Genomic DNA, 25,842 nt, shown 5'->3' with positions numbered 1-25,842 from the left:
ACAGGTATTAATTATTAATTATATTTCTTTAATAAATATAGGCCTACTCAGATTGTCTATATATTCTTCATCTTTTGATAAACAGTTTAATAAAACTATTCAGTTCCGCTCCTCTATGTCAGATATTGTGCCAGCACTTAAGAGAATATATTCATGCACGTTATATAATTTATTCTCATTACAACCCTGTGAAATGTTATCACCCATGTTTTATGAATAAAACAACTGAGGCCAAGAGAAATTCAGTAACTTGCAAATGGTTGCAGAACTAGTAAGTCAAACAGCTAGTACCCTATCTCTAAGTCATGCAACTGTTTGATAAATATTTTAGTTCCCTAGCTAAAAGGCTTTATTTAAGCAAGAAGTATATAATATTTTCATTATGAGCACATACCAACTGATACTTCATTCACCCAACAAATATGTATGGAGTGATTATCATATTAAGAGCACTAGGATGGGAGCCTTTGGAGAAGCTGGGGTGTGAACTTTTGGATTGTGACCTTGCACTGCAAGGATGTGTCAGAGATTGAATTAGTTAATGTTTCAATGACTTTTATCTATTTTCTCTTTTTTTTTTTTCCCTCTGAACATTCGTGGTATTATATCTGCCCTTTCCCTAAACCTTCATTTCCTTATCTGCAGAACGGGAATAACCATACCTTCCCAAAGGATTCTTACGAAAACTAAATGAATTAATACACTTATCCATGTTACAGTGAGCATAATTCTGACAACTAGTTAATGCTTGATCGGCGTTAAGGCACACTAGTAGTTCAAAACAAAGCAAAGCAGAACGCTATTTAGCTGCAATCGTTTTAAAAATAAAAATTGTGTGGAGAATACTTTAGCCACCTAACTGGTATTGTCTTCACACAATACTGAGCAACAAAATATTTTGAAAGAATTAATTAAAACTCAGGTTCCATTCATAGCTACAGAACTCCAGTAACTGAATTGACTAAATTTTATTTTTCAATCTGGTTCATTTAGCACCATGTACCACAATTACCCACTGTAATAGAAATCAATCTCTCTAACATAATTCCATGGCTTTCAACTTGGAACCACATTTATTATTTTTAATTGTTACTAATATTTATAAGAATAGCTAATATTAATAAGAATTATTATTCTAAATTTAATAACAGTATGAATTTTACCTTATTCACTCTGTGCAAATGAATATCTCATGAGATAGGATTGTCTAAATAATCAGTTAAAATAATGAAAATGAATTTTAGGGGATTAAAAGAAATAACTGTTATTAAAATTGTAATAGTTAAGAAACAACATGTTATTCAGGGATTTGTTTCTAATATTTATCATTCATTTGATTTTTTTTTTTTAGTAAGCAAGAGTGCTTCATTCAGGGTGAGCAGTTCTAATATAAAATATATATACTGATGCAAGCAATATGTTGAGGTTGATCAACAAAACATATTATCATCTTGTAAAGAAAATATGTACAACCCCTGGTGTGTTTAAATTAATAAAAATTCAATCTACACATAAATGTTCAAGGGCACATTTCATGTCTTTATCAAATAATCAGAATATATATATATATATATATATATATATTATGATACCAGCTATTCTTTATTGAGCACTATATGCTAGGCACTGATAAAAGCATTTACTTAATTCATTCAACAACCCGAGAGATGGGTGCTCTTGGTACTGTATGCAAAATTAGTAATAGATAATAATAAAAGAAAAGTCGATTTTGTTTTTACAGACCTTAAAATCTACTTAAGGGAATAAACATAAATACTCAGCCATTAAATAATAAGCCATAAAGTGTGAAAAGGAAAGTGCCCGATTGACTACCAGTTAAATGGTACACTAAGTGTATTGGAGACAAAGGAGGGAGAATTCTTAACCTGAGAATAGCCAGTAATAACAACCAACATTGTGCGAGCAATTATACGTGCCAACACTGTTCAAAGAACTTGATACATATATATACACTTATTTAATCCTGACAAAAATCCTTAAGGTAAATACTATTATCCCAGGTTGTTGTTTTATTCTGAAGATGTTGTTACATAGGTAAATTATGCATTTATTGTACCCTAGGGAATCAGCATAAAATATTTATTAGCCCATTTAAAACTTTGTCTAGCTCTAATTTGGACTATGAAGAGAGCAAAATAAGTACGAGCATTATAAAGTCACTAGAAAACAATTTTAGTGCTTTTCCTGGAAAGAGGGAGAGAGGAAATGAAGCAAAGTAGAAGGATATCTTTTCAGCCTTCCCTTCATCTTTCCTCACATTTTGGCTGTCCTGCCTGTCCAGTCTGGCCCAGAAATGAGATCATCAGAGAGGCTTTCACAACACTGTTGGGACAGAGATGGTCACTTTTCAAGAGCGACCCTGTTCCATCCTTCATATAGTTCAGCATTTACGGTTGAGTATTTATCATAGTTATCTACTCAGCAGGGTAGGAAAGTGAGTACACAAAAAACAGGGCTGGTCCCTGGTGAGTTCCTGTTTCAGTTGGGTTGATATTCCCTGGCAATTCCACAATAGAGAAGGGAAGAAATTAAAGGTAACTGGACACCATCAAGAACCAACATGTGGCTCTCCCCTAGCTAATGTCTGCTAAATGTATGAGTACCTTGCCTATTAAACCCAACATTGAATGACTGAGTTCATTTAATATGCAAAAAAAAAAAGAGAAAGAAAAGAAAAGAGGAAGAAAAAAAAGAACCGTATGGGATCTGAGTGAAAACATCTGATATTAAGAGTGCTTATCATTTTTACATGAGATTAAACACAATACCTAAATCTCAGAAACCCAAATACTTCGTTCAAGCAATGTTTAAACCATATACTTAGAAAAGGCAATTCCTTGTTTCTAGGCGATTTCTTGGATGATGCATAATGCATGCAGAGAGGGAAGAAAAGCTGGCTAATCCCCCAAATTATCACCAGTCTCATCTCACCGATCAAATGAAAAGATTATTGTACTTTGTGTATTCTTTTTGAATAGGAATTCATGAAATGTTTAACAGAGAAAATGATCCTTTGGGGTACATTATTAATAAATACTGTGGATCAAAGATTGTCTAGTGGAATTTTGACTGGAATGCATAAAGAGGCAAAAATCTAATGAACACTGAGGCAAATTTTGTATTTTCAATACTTAGTAAGGATACAGTTACATGAATATTTCATGACAGTAATGTATTTTCAAACGTTTTTTCCCTTCTTATAAAATTAGCATACACTTAACCATGGAAAATTTAGAAAGTATGGAGAGGAGAAAAATAGAAAATAGAAAGAAGGAATAATCCTTAATAATCCCATCTCCCTGAGTCCACTGTTGATATTTTGGCATATTTCTTATCTGTATTTTATCCGTGCACATTTTTTTTTCTTAAACACAATGCAGATTATATCTACATAAAATTTGTTTTTACTCCTTTGTATTGCCTATCTACCAGAAGCATTTCCTCAAACCAATGAAAACTTTTTATAAACATTGGTTTTAATGACTGCATAATATTTCACAGTAGGTATATATTACTAAGCATCACTTATTTAAACATTGTCATCTATGCTACAAATTAAATCTATTTCTCCTTTTGTTTTTTTGCTATTGTAAATAATTCTGGAGTTAATGACTTTTTGCATAAATCTTTGTGCTCATTTCTGACTATTTCCTTGAGCTACATCCCAGGGAGAAAAATTAATAGGTCAAAGAGGATGAATATTTTCAAGCATTTAGGTCACATTGCTAAATCCCAAGTGATTTCACAGACTGACACTGTCTTGGGAGTATGCAGTATATAGGAGTTCACTTCCCTAAATGCTCAAAAGAAAGATTGCAAAGCTTGTAATCTTTGTTAATCATAGGTTTTCTGGACCTTTATTGCATCACATGTAATGAATAGAGTATCAAAAATGGCAGGTAACCCATGTTTTGAGTTGGTAAGAGCCATAAAAAAAAGTGGACATTATTTTATATTAGTAAATAATAATGAAGATGCAAGCAGTCACTAAGGACCAAGACTAGCAGATTTAAAATGTTCTCCTTAAGAGCAGTCACAGCTGCACTTGAGTTATCCGATGGAAGTCATCTCGTCAGAGTCCCATTGCCTGAGCCAAATCATTCCCCTAATTTAACCTGGGCTTGAAAAATATTTTTTTCAATAAAAGTTTTATGCATCTTTATTGAAGAAAATTCACAAAATGAATAGTTGAAGGTAAAGGGGGGAAAATCACCATCCAAAGATAACAATGACCATTTTGGCACATACTTTTTCTCTTCTTTTTCTAGCTATTTTATTACATTTTTCCATTCCGCACCTTGCTTTTGGCATAAAACATGCTTTTTCTAATTCTATTAAAATTTTTTCATAATCATTATTCTAATGGATAAGTAATACTCCATTATCATAGATCATATATCAACATGTATATAACCTAATATGGGACATTTAGGTTGTTTCCAAATATTATAATATTTTATGCAATATTTATATTATTAATAAAGCTACATCTCCGTGCATAAAACTCTTTCTGTGCTTAGCTTATTTTCTCAATATAAGTTTTCAGAGACAGAGTTACTACTTGAAACAACGTGTAAGTTTTAAGGCTTTTGATATTTTTAAGCAAGTTGATTTTTTTCCCAATCAAAGCCCCATGACGTATGCAAGTCTTTGTCTCTAATTTGTGAAGGAAGAACCTCAGGTGGAAAGATAAATGGAGTGTATATATATATATATATATATATTATATATGATCATATATATCATATATATAATATATATGATATATATGATCATATATAATATATATAATATATATTATATATATGATAATATATATAATATATATATTTTATATATATATACTGATAAATGCAGTATATATATATATATATACACATATATACATATATATGAAACCAAGTAAACTGATGGAAAACATGAGATGGACTGTTCAAAGAGGTTTTGGCACTGGAAAGATCCTAGACTCTCTCTATATCTCTGAAATAAGACTTCCTATCAAGCTAAGAGATAAGCTGAGATTGCACTGTTCATCTGGGACAAAAATCAGAGTGAACTTCCCTGTTGTGTGAGAGTGAGTTTATTGCAAGATTCTTTTAACCATGAAGCAAAAGGAAAAAATACTATCTACAACCATGCATGCTTGATGAGATATGCCAAATGAGCAGGATAAACCATGCATGAACAAAGGAAAATACACACTTTATGTGAAAACTATACCCCGCGACACACACAGATTTGATATACATTACATGTTTTAAAAAGTTATGATTCATTATGAAGAGAGAAAGAACACAAACATAAGCAAATGATACGAACAGGCAATTTATAAACTAATAAAATGAGTAATAATCAAGACAAAATCCACAAAATTTTATTAGAAATCAACAAAATGCAAAGTAATCCAACTGGATATTTTCACACACAAACCGATGCAAGTTTTCTAGAGGGCAATTTGGCAATAAGCAATATGATTCTTACATTTTCCTCAGCTTCTGAATGAGGAATTCTCCTTCTAACTTATAGTAAGAAAATAATCAAAGACTTGCAAAAAATTTTTATGTGGCTGGATGCTCACCATGGCATTATTTGTAAAAATGACAAAGTAGAAATCAAGCATATGCCCCGTAGGGTACAAATGATGGGGTGTTATTAATGATTGCAATATGTTTTAAATGAATTATGAATGTCAAAGGAAATTTTCAATAATACAATTTAACAGAAAAATTCTGACAATAGTACTGAATCTATCCATATATCCAAAAACAATAATAACTATATCTTGGTGAAATTTTAAACATTTTTAAACATTTTCTCAAATAATTAGCATAATCTTATTTACCAATTATGAACCTGTAAATAAAGGATACAGAATTTTCATTAATATTTCCTTTTTTCAATCACACATGACATATCTTTGGTATTTATCATATGTCATGTTGGAAAATATTTGTCAGATATTTATCTATTTATTCAAAGATTATTAGAGTAACGTTGAATGACAAAACTTCCACAATCTTTATTATTCTTATTTCATGGTAGGTGCATATGGGTTGGCAGAGGGGAGAATCCAGCTATACTGATCTTGAAAAAAGCTTCCATTTAGATGGTCTAAATCAAGATAAATCAGCCCCTCTTCCCACGTCACTCTCACCCATCATATCCCAGCTCCTCAGGAACCAGGATGCCCAAGAGGTAAAGGGTCCCCAGCAGCAGCTTCATTCTCCTGCAGAAAGAACTAGATAATCCTGGGCTTCTCTTGCAGGCTAATGGACCAAGCACCTCTGAGAATGCATAAAGGCAGAGGCTCTCACAATCAAGATAAGATAAGTCAGTTAATGGATGTCTCAGCAGAATTTTATGTGAGCAGTTGCTTTATTAACTCTATCGTGTCCTCAAATAGCTTTTTTTTTTTTCTTAAGTAGTGGAAAACCCTACCATTTTATTTTTCATTTCTCCTTGAAAACCAAATTCACACAACCTCTTGGCTCCACTAGATCCGGAAAGAAGTTCTTCCCTACGTGAAGTCCTCACTGCCAGGCATCCCCATCACCTGTATTTACTTAGAAGCTGATTATTCCTGCTGTTCTCTCCACACAGGTCTCTGAGCAGAATGGGTTGTATGTGTTCTGCTCTGGGTATGGTGGGTGTGGTTATTATCAGGATTTCCACTCCCCTCTTAACGCTTTACGTTGGGTCAAATTCCTTCTCTTGTTCTGAGAAATCACCCCACCAGCTTCTTAAACAAATCCAGGTCTCTCTGAATCTGAGCAGTGAACACATTTTAAATCCCTTCCAAGTGGATTTTCCCACACACCCCTCTCACATAAAGGACTCTGTCACACACCCCACCATGTTTCCAGACAAACCCAGGATATGCCTGAATCTCAGTGATCACTAACAAGTAAAAGTTCAAGTTAAGATTGTTGTTAAAAGTCTAATTGAGCAAGGCAAGCTTTCGTGCAGAGAAGTGGAGGATTTAAACAGAGTCTTTGGCATTTGGGGACTTAGTCTAAATCCTGTGCTCTGTATTCATTCATTTATTCGTTCATTCATTCTGCAACAATGTAACAAATACCAACTACACACCTGGCATTAGTACAAAGATGAAAACAACAAAGATGAATGAGGCAGACCATGACTCTGCTTTATGGAATTCACAATAGAGTGGAGAGAACAATAAGCACGTGTGCAAACAATTTCAAGTACAATTTCAAGTAAAGGGGATCAAATTAAGGAGCTAGAGAGTGATCATGGGCCAAGACTATACTGAGATGGAGAGGTCTGTCCTGATTTAAGATAATATTTTTCAAATGTTTATTTATGTATTTTGAGAGACAGAGAGAGAAGAGAGTAAGCGTGAACAGGGGAGGAGCAGAGAAAGAAAGGAGAGAGAGAGAATTCCAAGCAATCTCTGATCTGTCAGCAGAGCCCAATGTGGGGTTTGAACCCATGAACCACAAAGCCATGACCTGAGCTGAAATCTAGAGTTGGATACTTAACCTACTGAGCCCCTTATTTAAGATGATTTTTGAGCTAAGTTCTAAATGATATGGTTCATGCAAAGGGTTGTAGGAAAAGTATGCTAGGTGATGGGGCAGCATGTGTAGGGGTCCCCGGGAAGAAATAAGTTTGGTGCCAGTGAGGAACTGGAAAAAAGCCAGTATTTGAGTGAAGTGGGACTTAGAGAGTGATGGAAGATGGGGTCAAGGAGATAGGCAAGGGCGCTGGTCTTGTAGAGACCATGAGCCATAGTACGGACTTTGAATATTATTCCAAGAAATCACTGCAAAGGTTTTGCTTTTATATTTTAAATAGTTTGCCTGGCTGCAGTGTAGAGAGTAGGCAAGAATGGAAACACAGAGGCCAGCTGGGAGGACACCATAGCAGTCCAAGGGAGAGATGATGGGACCTCGGGTTAGTCAGTCACACTGATATCATGTGACATGGCCACACTGGGAATTTATTTTAAAAGCAGACTCAACAAACTTGCTTATGGAATACTAATGAAGTGTGAGGGAATTAGGAAACTCAAACTCGTAGACTTTGGGACTACAAAATGGAATGACTAGTGGTGACTTCTTATGAGATGGCGGAAATTGAGGGAGATGAGATTTGAAGAAGGGGAAACTCAAGAATTATGTTTGGCTCTGATAAGTTGAAGGTGCTTATTATTATACATCCAGGGGACTGTCATGTGGGCAGCAACAATGGCAGGCTGGAGTTGAGGAAAGTTGGAGTGGGGTGCATAAATTTGTGACTCTTCAGCTTGCAAAAGACGATGCCTGAAGCCACATGAGGAGCTCATCTAGGGTGTGAACATAGATCAGGGAGGCAAGAACGAAGACTGAGCCTTGGGCTGGTCTAACATTTAGAGGTCTGGGGAGAAGAGAGGAATTCAGCAATGGAAATTGAGAACAGCCAGTGAAGTAGGTGGAAAACTGAGAGACTGTTGTATCCCAGAAGCCAAGTGAGAAAAGCATTTTAAGAAAGTGGGAGTTACCAGCTGGGCCAAATGTTGTTCAGAAGTGGAGTCAGATGAGGACTGAGAACTAGCAGTCTCATCCAGCAGGATAGAGGCTCCTGGAGACCTAGAAAAGAGCAATTTCAGTCAACACGTGGTAGGGACAAAAGCCTGACTGGAGTTGGTTAAAGAAGGAAAGCAAAGTGAGAAAGTGGAGGCAGCGAGTATAGAAAACTGCATCAGCATAGCTTGCCTAATGGAAACTTCATTGTTATGATCTTCCGCCATCCCTTTGGGATATTGTCAAGTCAGATATCTTGAATTCATTTTTTTTTTTTTATTTAAATTTGAGTTTGTTAACATACAGGGTAATCCTGGCTTCAGGAGTAGAACCATCTTGCACATGACATCCAGTGCTCATCCTGAAAAGTGCCCTCTTTGATGCCCGACACCCATTTAGCCCATCCCCCCCACCCACCTCCCCTCCATCAACCCTCAGTTTGTTCTCTATATGTCTCTATCTAGTAAAAAATCAGATAACAACGGAGAGGGAGGCAAACCATTGAATTCAAATTTTGATGATGTCCAGCATGAGAGGTAAGATGCAACACCCGACACTTTTCCCCTCACCCAAGTGCAGGGACAGAGCAGCCATCTCAGAGTCTTCATTCTGAAGCACAGGTTTTAATGGAGCTGTGAGTTCCACAGAGGGAGAGTGGAAGAGAGGAGTTGAGGGTGTTTTCTTTCCAGTCCCTCTCTGCCATGAGGCAGAGAGGCAGAGAGGAGTATGGGGGTAGTCCAAATAAAAGGTAAGATTAGAATAGGCTTCCCCCTCCATCAGATATGTGACTCTATGCAGTTATTCCGAAGCTAAAGAACACAAATAAAAATAAGAAATACATGAAAATGCACAAACAATATATACAAATTGCTATTAGAAGCCTACAAATAATTTTTAAAACTATGTTATGAGACTTGGGTGCTCGGGTGGCTCAGTCAGTGAAGTGTCCAATTCTCGTATTTTAGCTCAGGTCATGATCTTATGGTTCATGAGATAGACCCCCATGTCGGGCTCTGAGCTGACAGTGTGGAGCCTGCTGGGGATTCTCTCTCCCTCTCTCTGCCCCTCCCTAACTCTCTCTCTTATGCACTTGCTCTCTCTCTCTCTCTCTCAAAATAAATAAATAAACTAAATTTTAGAAATATGTTGTAAGCACATTTGGCATTGCTACACAGGGTTTTCCTAACAGTCGCTGGTAATTGGATTTTCCTCAATCCTCGTGTCCAAATGCACTGCAGTATGTGGTTTCCTGCCAATTCACTGGCCAAAGATTATCTTTCTGCAACCTTATGGAATGAAACCAGTAACCTAGAGCACCCAGAGCCAATGAACTGGGACCACTGGACTCCTCACTAACAAGGGTGAATTATTATCACATCTTTCCCAGTGATTAGATTATTCCTCACTGTTGTGTTTTATGGCTTTCTAGTTAGTCATCTCAAACAATTTATTCACAATAGTAGTGTTTTTTATTATTGCTGTTTTATAGTTCCTATAACAGTAAAATTTATCCTCAACTCTATTATTACGATATTCAACTACTAATGGAATTTTTGTTTCTATTTGATTGTGTTTTAAAGCCATAACAATAAAATTTACTCCCAAAACTGTTACCGCAAGTTTTATGTTCTTTAAACTACGCGATAGCATGCTCACAAACACATGTGGTTCTTTAAACCCACATGAGAGAAGACCTGCCAAACCATAAACACTGTTTTATGGGAAAAAAAAATGGGAATTTGTTGCTATTATGGTGAGACCCATGTTCTTTGAGAGAATAAGTAATAGGATTAAAGAAATGAAAGAATCTTAGCGACTACTGATTTGGAGGATGATTACGTTGTAATTGGCAGAAATATTTGTTTAAAAGATCAACCTCTTTTTATTACATGCCAAACCCTAGACATTTCCACCGTCTTCATCCTCCAAAATAATGTGGCCTCAGAACGAGGTCCATGATTTCCCATGGCTGATTGCCATATTTGTTGCAAAGAAGCTCTATGAAATATTAATAACAAAGACCAGGGTCATTTTGAAGGTAAACAACTTGAGTGGCTTAAAAATTGAAAGTTATACAGCCAAGCCAGTTCACCACCTCTGCTGCTCCTTAGTTTTTTCCACTGACCTTGAACCCATGGACATTGCAGTAAAACTCATCGCTCGCCATGCACGTTTTATGCCTGGTGATGTGACTTTCACAACTGGGTCAAAGGGCTGGAACGTGAATCATCATCCACCCAGTGGAATAAAATACCAGCAGGAAGCAAGAAGGAGGTGTGTCAGACAGGCAAAAAGTGGACTGTGTTTAAGGGCTTGGTCTCAGATGGATAATAGGTTGACTTATGGTCACAAGTAGGGACGCAGGCAGATTGCAGGGAGACACAAGCTAGTTGTCACTCAGAGATGATGGCCTTAGTGGCAGAAGAGGCAAACTCTAGATTTGGTTTGTGTGGCAGCACCTAGCATACATTCGTGTCCTGACAGAAGCTTCGGAGAATGCTGCTGTCATCTAAGACAATAGATGAGTGGATGGGTGGGTAGGTGGACGTGTGGATGCATGCATGCAGGAGTAGATGGAGGGATGCATGAATCTATATGCCTGTTATCGACAGACGGCATAAATCCATTGGCTAGATCCAGCCTCTCACCTTTATGGCTCGGCACTTAATTTTCTGTGACCATCCCCTTTCCTTCTGCCGGATGCGGTAGCTGTGATTATGCCAGCAGATTGAGATCTACTTTCAAGAGAAAAACTGCTGCCAGTCTCTGGCTGTGAGTACTTTCAGAGTCTGACTCAGCATTCAAGCTGAGACTCAGTGCTACCTAAGAGGCATTCCCTAACCAATGACTGAACACAGAAGTGGCACAAGGGCTTACCACTGTACCTGTGCAGGATTCCTCTATTAGCAATCTTTTTGGAGCTGCACTACAGTCTGAGGCCTTTCTTACTCAGTCCCTCTTTCCTGCCCTTCACTTTTCACAGTTGTCAGATCTGGGTCATGCCCTGAAGGCTGTCCTTGCCTTTTCCTGTCTCCTCTCCCTTCTGTCTTTCCCAAGGATTACCCCCTGTAAATCTCTTCCACTTCCAAGTTCATCGTGACACCTGCTTCTCAGATGGCCCAGCCAACACATCAACCAGACCCCAGGACAAATGAAAATAAATGAATACAACTGTTCTTGAGTCACAGGGGTCTTTCTGGACTTTGCGGATAGTTAGACGCAGAAACAGACAAAACAGAAGTTCAGAAGAGCAGGGACCATCCCACACAGCCAGTCCTTACCAGGCTTCCAGAACAGCCAGTGAACTACAGAAAATCACATGCTGGCTAGATTGCACGCCATACTCGTTGGCTTAGAAAACAAGCGTCGTCTGTCTCATTGTTCGCTTGCCTTGCCAAATGTGTTCACAGTACTGTGTGACAGGGTCCTCAAGGAGGGAGATGATAAACTTTGCTCCTTCCCTCGTGCTAAAGTATCTTTCATGTAGATCATCATGGACAGGAAGAGGAGCAGAGGGAAGAAATACATGCTCTCAAGTGTCAACAGGAAAGGCGGGAGGGCAAGGAGATGGGAGGAGTTTGGATTTCCTCCAGAAATCTTTGCCACCTGTCTGGATGAGGGGTGGGCATAGAACCAAGGTGTGGTAAGGGCAATTACCTTGGGAATTAGCCCTTTGGATACTTTTCTGTCTCTTTCCCAGTTGGATGGTATTTCACTCAGCATTAACCACCAACTAATTTTCAAAACAACAACAAGACACTTTTGATTCATCACCCTGGGTCATACAATACGTATATATACACACAATATATACATATATATATATATATATATACACACACACTAATATGATACAATATCATTCATCTATGAGAAAGAAGGAAATCCTGCTACTCGTGATAGCATGGATGGACCATGAGAGCTAAGGGAAATAAGTCAGAGAAAGATAAATACTGTATGATATCACTTACATACGAAATCTTGAAAAAGCCAAACTCACAGAACAGATAGTAGAAGGGCGGTTACCAAAGGACAGGAGGTGGGAGGAATGGGGAGATATAGGGCAAAGGGTACAAACTTCCGGTCAGAAGATGACTAAATTCTGGGATTCTCATGCACAGCATGGTCATTACAGTTAAGAATACTATATGATATACTTGAAAGTTGTTAAGAGAGTAAATCTTAAATGCTCTCGTCATAAAAAAAGAAAAGGTAATTATGTGGCATGATAAAGGTGTTAGCTAATTCTATGGTGGTAATCAGTTTACAATATATAAGTGTATCAAGTCAATATGTCATACATCTTAAACTTACACAATGTTATATGTCAATTATATCTCAGTAAAGCTATAAATATATATATATGCAAAGATATATATATATACACATATGTACACATATATATGTATGTATGTACATGTATGTATAAAAGAAAGGCAACACAATTAGAACAGGCTTTCTTCTCTTCTCTGGATTTTCCCCCAGCTTCATTGCCCTAACCTTTCATTCCTGTTGACTATATTTAGCAAAATCATTACAGATTACTAGAGATTATTACATTCATTGTCAGAATCTCAGTGCATTACTAGATAGACTATGTACAGAGCACTGGGTTAAAAGTCAGAAGCCTTGGGCTCTAATTTTTGTTCCCCCATTTATTAGCCATATGATTTGGGGCAAACCTCACCTGTCTTCCTTCATAAACAATTGTAACAGTCTGCCCTCCCACTCAGACTTGTGGAGCATATTAAATGAAATAATCTATGTAAGAGCCCTGTGAAGATTGTAAAAACTATCAAAAATGTATGGTGTAATTATCATTGACACTAATAACAAGGATCTGTAACCAGTTTATAGTTCTGCACGCGATTATTCCCGTATGATAACCACATTCTATAGAAAAGAAAAATCAAACTTCCAAATAGCAAAATGTAGAACTGTTTTCTCTTTTATCATCAATTTCCTAATAATATAAAGTTCTCTAGAGAAATTTTGATTTTTTAAAAAAATTATTTTTTTCTTTTACATTTATTTATTTTTGAGAGACAGAGAGAGACAGAGCATAAGCAGGAGAGGGGCAGAGAGAGAAGGAGACACAGAATCCAAAGCAGGCTCCAGGCTCTGAGCTGTCAGCACAGAGCTTGACACGGGGCTGGAACTCACCAACCCTGAGCCGAAGTCAGACGCTCAACCAACTGAGCCACCCAGGCACCCCTCTAGAGCAATTTTCTAGAGGTGAGGCAGAGGGTGGAGGGGTTTCTCAGCTTTATATCCATTAGCAAAACGGATTTTTGGAAATGAGCATCTGCTGAAAACGAGCTGTATATTAGCTACTAAAATCAGCTGGATATAATCTATATAATCCTAGCTTTCTGTTTATGACCTAAGAACGTATTAATATGAGAATATCCCTAATTTGATGTGTATTCCTATTCTCATGAGTTTCCTAGATATCGAAAATAAAAACATAGGAGTAAGACTCCTACTCTATCTCACATATGGAGATTCATTTTATACAGAAAAGTAGTTACTAAAATTATTACGGGGTTTAATAAACCCAAGTATACTAAAAAATTTCAGTTCCAGTTCCACACTTGTAGTCTGAGACTACCACATTTCACAAGATTCATACCTGTTATTCTCTTGTATGGAAATAATGTCAGCAAAGCATTCACATCCCTTACCCTAATTGTCCTATGTCCTCATCACTTCTATTAGCATTTCCTTAACCCCCCAGGAGGATGCCATTTTACTCTGATGGGAAGTCTTTTAAAAGCTAAAGCAAATTATAAAATTATAAGGAAAATTTTTAAGTGATTACTATTTCCCAGACGCTATGCTTTAATGCATAAACAACCTTCATGTAGTAGGATCAGTTATTGACCCCAATTACAGAAAAGGAAACTAAGACCCAGAGGTCTGCATTGATCATGCTATCTAAAACCAAAAATTACAAGTCAGAATATGGACTGGGAACCAGCATCATCAGCATAACTGAAGCAAGGTCAGAAAGGCCGAATCTCCATCCCAGACTCTCCATTTTAATAAGACTCCCCCGGGGGCGCCTGGGTGACTCAGTCTGTTAGGCTTCCCACTTCGGTTCAGGTCATAATGTCACGGTTCATGAGTTCGAGCCTCATAACAGGCTCTGTGCTGACAGCTCAGACCCTGGAGCCTGCTTTGGATTCTGTGTCTCCCTCTCTCTCTGCCCTTCCCCCGCTCCCACTCTGTCTCTCTCTCTCTCTCTCTCTCTCAAAAATAAATAAACATTTAAGAAAAAACACTAATAAGATGCCCCCAAATGAGTCCTATTTTGTTACTTTTGTATTCGTTTGTTTATTGTGGGTCCTATTTTCTTCTATCAGCATTTCCTTAATACTCTAGAGGAATGTTATGTCACGCACCACTGCGCTTGCTTTTGTCTCCACCCAATGCTAACCAAGATTTCCCTCATTCTCTTAGCAGCACCCCACCCTTCCCTCACCTCCATCCTCCTCCCCCCTCTCCCCCGCTGAGGCAAGTCACCAAGTCTCTCCGAGCCTTTGTTTCCTCCTTTATAATATAAACAAGGATGAAAATACCCCCCTTAGGGGGTTACCAGGAGGGTTAAAATGAAATGGAAGATCAAAGACCACTTGTAAATTGCCTAGCACTGTAGTTTGCTAACGTTGTTTCCTTTCAGAACCATCTGGAGAGTTGTGGGGGGGCACCTCCCTTTTCGGGGCAATTACATCAGAATTTCTGGTAAGGGCTCCCTGGCCGCAGCATTTTTACATTCCCAAAGGTGATTTGAATGGGGAGGCAGGTTTGAGAATCTCTGGCACCCATTGCCATGTACATTGTGGATGCTGAATAAAATGTAGCCTTGATTTTTATTTCTTCTATCCAGTCCTTGTCAAAGAGCAAAGCTCTCTGAACAGGCCATGTTGATTTCCTCTGCGCCTTATTACAGCAGGCTCTACCTTCCCATCTCTCCTGGGCTTTCTGAAGTCCTGACTCTGAAATCATACGTTTTCTCTGAAGTCTTTTCTGGTTACTCCGCCCTAATCTCCTTCTTTCCTCAAATCCAATGGCAACTTGAAGTCCCTACTGTAAACTCTACTCATTTGCCCACCTCTCTTAGGTGTAGTTTGTAACTGTTTCCCATGTGTCAAATTACCTGTTTCCCAGGCTTCGTGAGTTCCAGGCCCACATAGGGAACCTGTGCCGGCAGCACCGGGCCTGCTTAGGATTCTCTATCTCCCTCACTCTGCCCCTCCCCCGCCCCCCCAATAAATAAATAAACCTTAAAACAATTGATTCTATTTACTGCATTAATTAACAAGAGAGCAAATAGGAAGTTAGAACCGGTTCAAGGGAGAGGTCAAAGAAACACAGATATATAGGCAACAAAGAATGCTATATTGAATTTACAAAAATATGCAAAATTAGTCATTTCCTTCCACTGAACACTTTTCAATGGTATTTGGTTTTTTTTTTTAATTTTTTTAATGCTTATTCATTTTTGAAAGCTGGAGACAGAGCGTGAGTGGGAGAGGGGCAGAGAGACAGGGAGACACAGAATCTGAAGCAGGCTCCGGGCTCTGAGCTGTGAGCACAGAGCCCAACGTGGGGCTCGAACCCACAAACCGTGAGATCATCACCTGAGCAGAAGTCAGACGCTTAACTGACTGAGCCACCCAGGCGCCCCTCAATGGTATTTCTATGGACAAGAATCATTTGGATTATTATTAATTTTTCACAATGTACAGAATTGTAAAATATATCAAAAACAATGAAAACCAGGTAGCCACAAACAGTGCTGTAGATAGTGTTCTACCTTTACCATCGTAGATGCCCCATAATCCTCGTGGTCCATTACGTAGCTTTTCACAATTTTTCCTGACAACACTCTGCATTATTATGGTCTATTCATTTCGGGGGCAATTAGAAAGGGTAGTTGAAAATCAGGTGAAGGGGCGCCTGGGTGGCGCAGTCGGTTAAGCGTCCGACTTCAGCCAGGTCACCATCTCGCGGTGCGTGAGTTCGAGCCCTGCGTCAGGCTCTGGGCTGATAGCTCGGAGCCTGGAGCCTGTTTCCGATTCTGTGTCTCCCTCTCTCTCTGCCCCTCCCTCGTTCATGCTCTGTCTCTCTCTGTCCCAAAAATAAATAAAAACATTAAAAAAAAAATCAGGTGAAAAGCTTCACTTATGTAGGAATTTGTGTGAGATTAATTCAGCTATTGGTATCTTCAAATAACTGCAACCAAGGTAAAGCCCAAATCCAAACTTTATCTGGAGTAACCCAGACTTTTGAGATGTCTGTGCAAATTTTACCAATAAGGAAATCAAACTTCCAAGGTTGCTTGGAACGTTGTTATTATCAAGCTGGTCCAGCTGGGAAAGAAAGACAACTTTTAAAATTGGTAATGACAGGGGTGCCTGGGTGGCTCAGTCGGTTAAGCACCTGACTTTGGCTCAGGTCATGATCTCGCGGTTTGTGGGCCTGAGCCCCATGTTGGGCTCTGTGCTGACAGCTCAGAGCCTGGAGTCTGCTTCAGATTCTGTGTCTCTCCATCTCTCAGCCCCTCCCCTGCTCATGCTCTGTGACTCTCTGTCTCTCAATAATAAATAAATGTTTAAAAAAAATTAAAAGTAAATAAATAAAATTGATAATGACAAAACAATCATGACTGTTAAAAATACATATGGATTTTAACACTGACTTGGCTGGCCAAAGCCCATTTATTCAACTTTATTCATTTTGAAATGTATATTATTAGTCTAATGTTAGTCACTGATAACTTCTGATGAACATACAAGTATCTGGGGTGTATTTCCTTAGGACTTACCAAAGTAGAATGAATAGGTCTACAATTACTCTGTGGAAAATTGAACTAAATTATAAATTACAGGACTCCTGCAATAGTCTCCTAATTCATCTGCCTGAAGCCATTCTTTCTCTCCTCCGATCTGTTCTCTACTCTGATTCCAAAAAAAAAAAAAAAAGCTTTTCAAATCCCAAATTTGTTTATATCTTTCCCTGACTTCACATTGCTTTGAGGGTTAAGACCATCTACTTGTCATTTCCTAGGACCCTGTGGTTTGACCCTTTCTGATAACCCTACCCTAGTTTAGGTAACAACCATCACTGCCCCCGTCATACCTCAACTTATTCATTTTTCAAGGAGGTCTTCCTTGGCCCCCTCCCACTCCTAACTGGGGTACCTCTTCCTCTTATACGCTCTTTTATTAGCACTAATCAAAAGTCCTTTATAGCACTAATTAAGGCCACAATTTCATACTTACTGATGTGATGATTTGGTTATTGTCTGTCTTTGCCATTAGATTATCCATGAGGGCATGGATGTATTTCCATTGCCTAGCATGGGGCCAGCCCTAGAAATGTATCCAATAATTATGAACTTAATAACTGTATAAACGGTCACCAGTTACATACAAATGTAGCAGTTTCTTCTTGGTCCCCAGAGCTTTATCAATTTATTTGCTGGTGTGTTTTGCCTGAGCTTTTTTTGTTTTGCTTTCCTTTGTTGCTGGTTTTATAAGATTGCATCATACTAAAGGGAAGGAGGAGGGGTGCCTGGGTGGCTCAGTCAGTTAAGCATCTGACTTTGGCCTAGCTCATGATCTCGTGGTTCACAAGTTCGAGCCCTGCATCGGGCTCTGTGCTGATAGCTCAGAGCCTGAAGCCTTTTCAAATTCTGTGTCTCCCTCTCTCTCTGCCCCTCCCTGACTCACACCCTGTCTCTCTCTCTCTCTCTCTCTCTCTCTCTCTCTCTCTCTCTCAAAAATAAACATTAAAGAAAATTATTTTAAAAAAGGGGGGGGGGGGAGAAGGAGGAGACATGAACTGAGCAGGTACCAGACCCCTCACAGCATATTTTCACATGATTTCATTTGATCCTCATAATCTATATGGCATGTATTATTTTTCCAGTTTTACAAAGATGACACTGAGGCTTAGAGATATTATGCAAGTTACATCACCAGGAAATGGTAGAGCTGAGTTTGAACCCAGATTTGCCCCTTACTGCTAGACTTGGCATCAAAGACCTTGCTTGGTCAGCGGGCTGGGAGGTTATCTTCTGTACCATCATAGCAAAGCTTTGGGCCTCAGTTTCTTCCTCTACAAAATAAAGGCTGGAAGCCAATGTTAATTGCATTTCTTTATTCACTAGTACTAAAATCAAGTTTCCGTGCAATGATCTGCTATTCTGTGTGAGAGCCGCCTGTCTCCTTTGCCAATTACTGATGTGGGGTAGGTTACAAAAATGGCCACCGATCTCCCTCTTCCCTGACTCTACATACTTTGGCAATGCCCTCCCACATGGACTCTGGGACTGATCATGTGATTCTTTTGGCTCATTGAACAGTAGCCAACGTGATGCAAGCGGCGACATGTAGAGCACTTGTGCACTGGGGTTTGCCCCCTGGCTGCACTTGGTACCCATCTGCCGCACATGAGCAAACCTCGACAAGACAAGATGGGATCAGGTGCCCCACTGCATCAGCCAACAGCTGGCCTTAGGGGCCAGACCACCTAACTGACCCCAGATGCCTGAGTAAGCCAGTGTAGACCAGCAAAGGAGCAGTCAGTCCAAACTACCAACTCATGGACTCGGGCGCTAAATAAATGGTTATCATTTTAAGCCACTATCTTATGGGTTCTGACTGTGTATATAGAAAATTTTGTTTTTAACAGTAAGTTTGTGTTATACGTTGATCTTATAATTTTCCCATTCCAGGAGAAATGGCTCATATTTCCTAGATTTATTCTATTAAATGATATAAAATGTATAACATAATAGGCACATATCTCTTCTTCATCGGTGGGAGAAATAGGCTTTTTTATTTTCTTCTGATTGTAATACAATTTAACCCACTAATTCATTTGGAACTTAATGAAATTTTAGGGATGAGGCATGGATTTAAATTTTTTTCCTCCACATTAATATTCAATTGTGACATCCCTTACCATTTAATAACTCCTTTCTCAACCGCTATATTGCTTCTTGATCCTCAAGCATTAATTTCATATAATGTAGTAGTTATATTCTCTGGGATTGCTGTGGCGTTCTAGCAAGTAACTTTTCTTTTTATAATTTAATACCATAATTTTATTACAAATTTACTATTCATCAATATAAAACATATTAGTAATATGCAACTCATAAAAGTTGTTTGTTTCTAATAGTGTAATTAATGAAGGCCCTTCATGCACCGCAGAAAGCAGTTTCTTTCTCTCTGCTAATTTCCATGGCCTTTTATCTTCCCTCTGGCTCCTCCACAATTCTGCTTCTCTTGTAGTTATTTCTGCCATTCCCGGCATTCTCCATCTGACTGTAAAATTCTTGAGAGCAGGAAGAGTGCGTCTCTTCCCTTTGTTCAGTGTTTTCCACAGAGAAGATGCCCAGTACTTGTTTGCTAGAGTGATGCGAAATTTCATATCCCGGCAGACATTCGCTCTTAATGCAGTCTTCCTGAGCCTGTGAGCGCTCCTCACTCATGAAGTTCTGAAACCTGTACAAAGCGTGTCTTGTTGTCCTGCCTGGTATTGTGTAAACAGGATGTCTGCAAGCTAGAAAGGGAAACTTCTTGGGTAGCTCAAAAAACAGGCCTGTAAATTTAACCGATCGGGGTGTCCGTGGAAATAGATTCTAATTATTAGTGCAGTAAGTGAATGCAAGACCTGGGGACAGGTTTTAGGTCAATGCCAGCCTATCGGGCAATACCCCCACATGCTGGGCCCAGGGCCTACAAGGGTGACTCGGTATGGTCCGTGCTTTCAAAACCGGCATAAAAATACTGACCACTATGAGAGCCGCAAAGTTTCATGACGTGCTTTTGCAAATCTCATTTCAACTACTTGAAAGAAAGATTCTCTGTAAGAACTGAATGTCAAGACTGTCATTGAAAAACCTAGTTCTAATGTCTGCTTTCTTCTCCCACTCACAAATCTGTTTTTCAAGGAGAATCTATTTGCTGTTTAAGCTTTTTCCTCCTCCTTATCCTTGACGGTGGGAGGTTCCCACTAGGTTGTGAAGAATGCACTGAGAAGTAGAATGTCAAGGCCAGGAGCACAGTTGGACCTGCCAAGGTCATAGCCCAGCCCTGCTCCGTCTCTAGTGGTTCCCATAAACACTCCGCTCCCAAGGCCTCTCCCCAGACCTTTTCTTCACCTTGGCATGTACCACCTCTCAAATCCTGTCCAACCCAATCCTCACGGAGCATCATGTGTCCATAAGGCTCTTGCCAGCACCCTTAATGTCTTCACCCCCAGCTACACCCACCTGAAAAATCTTCTAATCACTCTGGACCATTCACTCCATCTGCCTCTTTTGCGTCTCTACCCCAACATTTTTGAGGGAATGGAGAAATCTCACAGCTGCCATATCGCTGAGGCTTATTCAACCAGTTTTGTTGAGTACCTGCTAGGCACTAGAAACAGTAGAAGAAACTATCCTAGACTCAGAAAAGAATACACCAGTGAATGAGAGAGAGGTTCTTCTTCTTCTCAGAGCAGGGAAGCTCTACAACTACACCATAGTGTTGTCATATGGGAAAACAGGGTACCATGGAAACGCACAGGAAGGCACCTAACCTAGAGACTTAAGGGGCCGAGGAAGGCTATGTCACTTCAAATTCATGGCCTTCAACTCCAGGGGGGCCCTTGGCACCACTCAGCAATTATTTTATAATTGTCTGGTCAACCGCAAATTCCCAAATGGAGTAGCTAAGTCTTCATGGCTCTCCTAAAGGGCCCCAATCCACTCTTGTCGTCCTCATCTCTCAGCAGGTGAGATAGCCCCTGACTACACTGAAGAAGTCCAGTCCATGTTTATGAAACCATTTCCACTGCAACTCTTCCCCTCCTGACTTCGGAGAAAAGGTGCCCTTTTTTTAAAAATCCTATCTTGGGGCGCCTGGGTGGCGCAGTCGGTTAAGCGACCGACTTCAGCCAGGTCACGATCTCGCGGTCCGTGAGTTCGAGCCCCGCGTCGGGCTCTGTGCTGACAGCTCAGAGCCTGGAGCCTGTTTCCGATTCTGTGTCTCCCTCTCTCTCTGCCCCTCCCCCATTCATGCTCTGTCTCTCTCTGTCCCAAAAATAAATAAAAAAACGTTGAAAAAAAAAATTTAAAAATCCTATCTCTCCACCATTATCCCCAATTCTGGGACCAGGGCCTTGGCAAGTTGGTTGATTGGACTCCTTCAGAGAGACTCCATATACTCTTCCATGTTCGAGCTCTTCCTCTTAATTACTCAAACACAGCCAATAAATACAAGTCTCTACTACACAAAAAGTAAATCATAAATAAAGAAAAATATAACGCAACCCAAATGCTCCCGGGTTTCACCAGTTTCCAGATCAAACCCGAATTGTACCGGGTTAAAAAAAAAAAAAAAAGTTTACAAATGCTTTCCTGCACCTTGCCAAGTATTCTAACCCCAACCTCCACCTACCTCTGCCTCCAGCCTATGTGAGAGCCCCAGAAGGAAGGAGGATCTTACATGTAGTCATGAAAATACTGTGTTTGTTGCTGCTGCCTTGCTAGAGACCTACCTCTCCCAGCCCGCTCCCAGCCCATGTCGGGGTTCTGTCATCCCCTGCTGGAGAGCTACTGCACTGTTGTCAAAAGGTCTGCAGCCTCCGAAGATTCCAGCTGAATCTGCAATGCGCCGAAATGCTGGCCTCACTCTGCTGAGCTAGGACTCCATGCCGGGGTACAGAGTCCTGCTGATGGTTCTGCCCCCCCAGTGTTCTCAGTGTGGACACTGACCTCGGTACCTTGCATGGGGCCTGGACAACTGCAGGGTGCAGACAGAAGAGAAGAGAAGGGATCCCACGTGTCTGCCCTAATTTCTTTAAAGAAGCCTGATGGCAAGCGTGTCCCTGACAGACCTAATGCCCTATACAGCTCCAAGAGGGCTCCTTGCACACTATTTGCTATGTGAATGGCAAACTCAGAACATAACTCCTTAGAGTCCTCTCGGCGGCAGTCCTGTCGAATATTCCAGTCTTTGCTCCCCCCACCTCCATTTGGGAGACATGTTGATATCTTCCGAATCCCCATTGTGGCTGTGACTCAGGATCTCCCAGGAGGATCTCAAGCTTCCTGCCACTCAGCGGGTGTCAGAAAATACTTGGGTGGGAGAAGGAGGTCACAACTCAATATAGTAGCTGTAGGGAATGAACAACATTTCCTTGACCCCCTTAGAGTCCCTGGCTGGATCCGAATATTAAACGGACACGAAGACTAGTTAACAAAAGAAAAGCATAAACATTTTTTTTTAAATACAGGTTTTACGTGACCTGAGGGCCTTCACTTGGTCCTGAGTATTTTTATGCTCAAGTTGAAGGGTAGGCAGTCAGGTAGAAATGTGATAGGTCAGAGGGTTTGAAGGAAGTGTAATGAACTGAAGAAAATTAGCAAGACCTGTTTGTTAGGATTCTTCTCAGTATCTCTTTGTCTTTGCAGATAAGGATGTTTCTTCCCTCCAGGTATAGAGAGGGCACCTCTCTCATGAAGGTCTTGTGATCTCTTGCAGGGCAGACTGGTGGGGGGGGGGGGAGGAAAGTCAGAGTGACCTTCCTGCTTCTGCCATTTTCTCAAACCCCTTTCGTTTAAAATAATATGCCAAGGAGCCATGATTCAGAGTAGCATTTCCCAAACCCCATCATCATTTTATACAAATCATGGAATAGCCATGACTCTGTTACAAAAAAGAAAACCTCACTCCTCAACCCTGCACCCAGTCCTGGCTCCTCCTCTCTTCTTTTCTTTTCTTCACAGCCAAGCTCTGGAAAGAATCAGTTGTAATCTCTACTTTCTCACTGTGCATGCGTTCTTTCAATTTAATAATACCTTCTTTTTAAACATAATCATATATTCACTTGGTTTAAATCTCAAAAAGTACAAAAAGCTACCCCTGGCTACCAAACATCCCTCCCTAGAGGCAACCAGTTTCCTGTGTATCCTATCAGAGATATTTTATTAAACACAAGCAAAAACAGATCTATTTCCACTTTTTTAAAAATAGCAATTGCATCCTGTATCTACACACTGTTCCTTTTTTTTTTCCTTTGCTTAACATTGTATTTTAGGGATCATTTCAAATCAACAAATAAAGTGTCCTCATCATTTTTGGGGGGTGGGGTGCTACAGAATATGATCTTGAATAGCTGTACCCCACTTTTACTTAATTAGTCCCATATTGTGGGTCGTTTTCAATTTTTCATGCCTTCCTGTAGAGCAGAATTTTTTAAAAATGCAAGTTTCCACTGAGGCACCAAGATGTTACATTTTGTTAAAAAACAAAATCCAATGGAATAAATTTTAAAGATCTTATTGGCTTTAGTTAATGATTCATGAATCATGCAGCCTCTAATCTAGCAGATAGAGAGAAGCTCCAAAAAGCTGTACAAAATGAATGACTTTTAGAGGCAGAAGGGAACAGGAACAAGGAAGTTATACTAGACAAAAATAGATTGGTTATCACAAGGTTGCTTTCCTTTAGGGGATAGAAAGGGTCTACTGGGCAGATTACCTGACTACTGCTGACCTCGCAATTCCCGACTGCCTGGTTTAAGATTCCATTTGTGGCAGAGCCAAAACCGTAATTAAGTAAAGTTTTGCTTTGGTGACATGGGGCTTAGCGGAAGCCACTCAATTTCGGACCCATTGTCTAGTGTTTAACAATCCCAAAGCGAGGTAAAGATCATATGATTTCTAAAAGAGGTGAAAAACCAGTTTTGTGACTCTTAAGCTTCTGACCCACAGAAAGGATATAAAGAGGCGGAGATTTGGAGATGAGCAAGTATTTTGGAGACGGTAGTCTTGGGTTGTGAATCCTAGTCCCCCTTGGGGAGAGCACTGGGGATCCTCGCTCTCCATTTCATGACAAAGAAAGATGCTTCCAGATGGTTGCCCAGAGAGTGTGATACGTGGCCATACATCTAGAAAACCTAAAGGTAAGGGTTGTGAGGCTAGCTGCTTAGAAGATGAACAAAGACATGGCACAGGGAACCTGCACTCCTTAAGTTGGGCAAGGAATGTGTGTTTCCTCAGGACCGGATGAGGACCCCAAGCAAGGACAGTGTGGGATGTCTTAGGTTCTGTTAAACAGGAATACCTGGAAGAAAAATTCACAGTTGAACTGAAGCCAGAGTGTTAAGAGCTAAGGAAAACATAAAAGACGTGCTGCAGGGGCACCTGGGTGGCTCAGTCGGTTGGGCGCCCGACTTCGGCTCAGGTCATGATCTCATGGTTTGTTGAGTTCCAGTCCCGCACTGGGCTCTGTACTGACAGCTCGGAGCTTGGAGCCTGCTTCGGATTCTGTCTCATTCTCTCTCTGCCCCTCCCCACTCATGCTCCGTCTCTCTCTGTCTCTCAAAAATAAATACATGTAAACAAACAAACAAACAAAAACCCTGTTGCAATAAAGGTGGATCTACCTTCCTGAAAGGTAAGCAAGATGAGAGATTCCCTGGAAATAAGGGAGACAGACCCAGCACTCCAAAAATCCATGAAAGATCTCAAGGAAGAGCTGGGTTAAAAAAAAAAAAAAAAGCCAGCACAGCCAGAAATTGGTGTTGGTCAAATGAGGCATTTCTGCTTCCTCACTCTTAGCTCTCCCCGCTGTTTCCACCTCTTGGGGGGTCTGAAGGGAGATTAGAAAGACAAGAGGAAGCACAAAAGCATGGGGTGGGGAAGAAAAAGGCACCGATGCCCCCTCTCCCACGGCTGGAGAACCCGAGAAAAATGGGACTTAAATGAACTTTTAAGTATTTATTATTATAGTGGACTAAACATTTGACTTGCTGCCTATGAGACCTTTTTATTAACTGAAAGTGATCACAGAAGTCATAAGGCTTATAGCAATTTTCACTGAGGGACTGGGTTCCACAAATAAATCTAAAGTGACATCGGGTGACTGCCATTTCCTGTGAGGATGTAAAAAGTCAGGAGAAACTGTTGCTTCTATCCTAGCAACAAGAACACTCCAGAGAAGTTACTAAATCATAGCTGTGGGCGTTTTTTTCTTCATCTGTCAGAGAGATAAGGACACAAAGAAATCTAAATGAACTGCATTCCAGAAAGTGACCGGCCCTTCTTAGGGGAAAAGAGACCCGTGGCCACATTCATCCCTGGCGGAGTAGAAAATAAGATGCTGAGAGGGGTAAGGAAAAAACAGGCAAAATCTAAATGAACTTTTAATGGCCTGCAATGGGTGTTCTGAGACCAATTTCCAATGTGGGCGGTGTTCTTCCCCATCTCTCCAGTGATTTTCTACACACC

The 25,842-nt window shown here is 40.0% G+C and overlaps 1 protein-coding gene across 1 annotated transcript in view; it reads right to left on the bottom strand.

The window, feature by feature from the left end:
* Window positions 1-22,617, bottom strand: part of CPO (carboxypeptidase O) — a 41,839-nt gene extending 19,222 nt beyond the window's left edge. The window contains exons 1-4 of the mRNA XM_045033693.1: window positions 22,332-22,617; window positions 22,107-22,212; window positions 8,525-8,612; window positions 6,176-6,330 (exon numbers count right to left, since the gene is read on the bottom strand). Coding sequence (XP_044889628.1) covers window positions 6,176-6,330; window positions 8,525-8,612; window positions 22,107-22,212; window positions 22,332-22,617 — 635 coding nt within the window. The remainder of the gene's footprint in view (window positions 1-6,175; window positions 6,331-8,524; window positions 8,613-22,106; window positions 22,213-22,331) is intronic.
* Between the last annotated feature and the right edge of the window lie 3,225 nt (window positions 22,618-25,842).

This window comes from Felis catus, chromosome C1 (assembly GCF_018350175.1).
Source record: "Felis catus isolate Fca126 chromosome C1, F.catus_Fca126_mat1.0, whole genome shotgun sequence".
Lineage (NCBI taxonomy): Eukaryota > Metazoa > Chordata > Mammalia > Carnivora > Felidae > Felis > Felis catus.
This window is presented reverse-complemented; position numbering and strand designations above follow the sequence as displayed.